Source organism: Podarcis filfolensis, assembly GCF_964270895.1.
Source record: "Podarcis filfolensis genome assembly, chromosome: Z".
Taxonomy (NCBI): domain Eukaryota; kingdom Metazoa; phylum Chordata; class Lepidosauria; order Squamata; family Lacertidae; genus Podarcis; species Podarcis filfolensis.
This window is the reverse complement of record NC_139617.1, coordinates 30,873,633-30,876,354: the sequence shown is the minus strand read 5'-3', so window position 1 is coordinate 30,876,354 and position 2,722 is coordinate 30,873,633. Positions and strand designations below refer to the sequence as shown.

At 44.3% G+C, this 2,722-nt stretch overlaps 1 protein-coding gene across 1 annotated transcript; it reads right to left on the bottom strand.

Moving 5' to 3' along the window:
- Positions 1-969: 969 nt before the first annotated feature.
- LOC310753971 (ATP synthase F(0) complex subunit C3, mitochondrial-like) lies at positions 970-2,379 on the bottom strand (the record flags this gene model as incomplete). Its single annotated transcript, XM_083595302.1, has 3 exons — positions 970-1,179; positions 1,553-1,785; positions 2,312-2,379. The coding sequence occupies 3 exons, from the start codon at positions 2,377-2,379 to the stop codon at positions 1,040-1,042; spliced, it is 441 nt and encodes a 146-aa protein (XP_083451428.1). The 3' UTR covers positions 970-1,039.
- Positions 2,380-2,722: the final 343 nt, after the last annotated feature.

Sequence of the window (2,722 nt, the reverse complement as noted above, 5' to 3'; positions counted from 1 at the left end):
AAGATGGAACATCTTGTAATGAGACTTTCTCATTACAGAGGATGCTCTTCATCTTCAAAGCCAGGGATGAATATTAAAGCTCCCCGGTGGTGTTTGCCATTAACTACAAAGCAGATCAAGATCAAACTTTTCATTAATTGACTTAACCACGCGCCCTCCATGGCAGGTGGGAACAAATCAGCTGGTCTGGATCCAAGTGGGATGTGCTTTATATAATTCACCTGGGGGGAGATTCTTCTTCTTAGTTCTTTTCCATATTTTGGCCTCGACTCACTGCTTCAGAAAGTAGGGGAGACATGAGGATACACATGTTTAACTAAATAAATAACTGAGGGCTGAGATGAAACGGTTAAGCAGCTAAGGAAATGAATTTCAGGGATATATGTAAGGCAGGAATAACCAGTGGCACAAATATAGAATGGGGGACACCTGGCTCGACAGCTGTACATGTGAAAAGGATCCAGGGATCTTAGGAGACCACAGGCTTAACATAAATTAGAACTGTGAAGCATCAGGGGGAAAGCTAATGAAATTTTAGGCTGCATCAACAGAAGTCTAGTCTCCAAATCAAGGGAAGGAATAGCACCACTCTGTTCTGCTTTGGTGACACCCTGCCTGGAGTCCTGTGTCCAGTTCTGGGTACCACAATTTAAGAATGATATTGACAAGCTGGAAGGTGTGACGAGGAGGGTGACCAAGATGATGGTCTGGAAACCAAACCTTAGGAGGAATGGTTGAGGGAGTTTGGGGTGTTTAGCATGGAGAAGAGGAGACTGAGAGGTGATCTGCTGGCTATTTCCAAATGTCTGAAGAGCCATTGCATGGAAGATGGTCGGCTGCTCAAGAGGGGAGGACCCAAACTGATGGATTCAAATGGCCAGAAAGGAAGGACTCTCCCACCTCCCCACCCCGAGTTCAAACTTGCTAACATCTTTAATTAAATTGCTTTGGAAGTAGCTTACATTCCAAGATAAACATTTTCCAAACCCAGATTCACAGAATCAGATTGCATTAATGCCAGCCTTAGAAACAGATCTCTTTAGATGCCAAAAAGAATCAAGAAAGCAACCATCATCCAGAAAAGACCCATGGTTTCAGACAGGGCAAATCCCACAATAGCATATGAAAATAGCTGCTGCTTCAGAAAAGCATTTCTGACATAGCCAATAATTAACACTCCTGAAGATTGTTCCTTTTTTAATTACTTTTTTATTCAAAATTAAAACAAAACATATTATCCAGAAACATATCACCCTTATTTCCCCCTTTTTTCCTCTCTCCCCCCACAGAATCCACCCACCCCCACCCCCTGACTTCCCTCAGTTCCAGTCTTTGATTTCTCTAAAAATGCTGTTTTCTGCATGTTACACAGTTGTATAGATCCTCAAACTATTTAAGTAATAATTATCAATAAAAAGTTTGTGAATGTTTATTCAAAACCAACCAAGGAGTCCAGTTCGCTTTGTTGCATCTTCAAATACTTTGTAAAGGGTTCCCATTCATCTTTAAAGTCACAGTTATCCTTGTCCCATAGCTTGTATGTCAGTTTTGCCAGTCCTGAAGACTGTTCCAACACCAGCACTGGAACCGACCACTCCAGTTGTGGCAGCACCAATAAATTTGGCAGCCATGTCAATGTCTCTGCTGAAAGCACTAGCTTGAAACTCCCTTAGTGTTAGTTGACTGTCTGCACCAGTAAGGAAAGTTGTGCTGCCCTCTTCAGTCCTGGCTTCTGGCCTAGACAACACAGTTGAAGAAATCGGTCTGTATAGATGTATAGATGTTCTGAACCATAGGCCCAACGGAGGACTTGTGGGAGTCATTGAGTGCAGGTATACCAAAGATGGATGTCCCAAACACCAGTGATCAGTTCTAGTGCTTTACTACAGAAAAGTGTAGACTTACAGTATAGCCTGCCAGGTCTCCTAGCCATTACACATGTATGATGGACACCGCAGCAAGGCTTCTTCGTGCCCAAGCTAATGTGGATACATTATTTATACACAAAGCTGCATACATCACTTTATCTATGAGTTCCCATCGTTTCATCTGGCCAGATGACGGCATAGGTGGCAAATACTCAAAGCTTAGAGATAGCTCCCCTTTCTGGGCTCAGAGCCCAGCACCCCAAACCCCGCAGATAAGGATAACATCAAAGCAAGCCAATTAACTTACCGGGTATATCAAAGCAAGTGAGTATAAACATATATGAGCTCATTGCTACAACAACTACCAATTAATTGTGGGGTTATCTTGAGTACCAAGATGGCGTTAGCAAAGCTTCCGGAACAGTTCACCTTTGGTTCAACACAATAGAATTCTTGATCCAGTACACATCAAAGAGAAGGACCCAGTGGCAAGCTTGACACAGGCAAACATGAATTCGGGCAAGCGGGCAGAGCAACGGGGGGCTGCATAGTCTGGGAGGACCCAGGGCTGCACCATCTCACTTGCAGCAGGGGAGGAGAAAGGAAAGTTTTAGGAGTCTGGCCAGCTGTGCTCTCAGAGTGGGAGGGCTGAGATGCCCAATGGAGATGGATGCCAGTGGGAGTGGTGGGGGTGGATGGATCTACCTCAGAAGGACTTCTGACGTAAGCCATTTGACAGTGTAACAAACTCCCTCAGAAGGCGGCGGACCCTCCTTCATTGGAGGTTTTCAAACAGTGCTCAGATGGCCATTTGCAAAAAGTTTCTTTAGCTGTGGTTGCTGCATTGCAGAGTG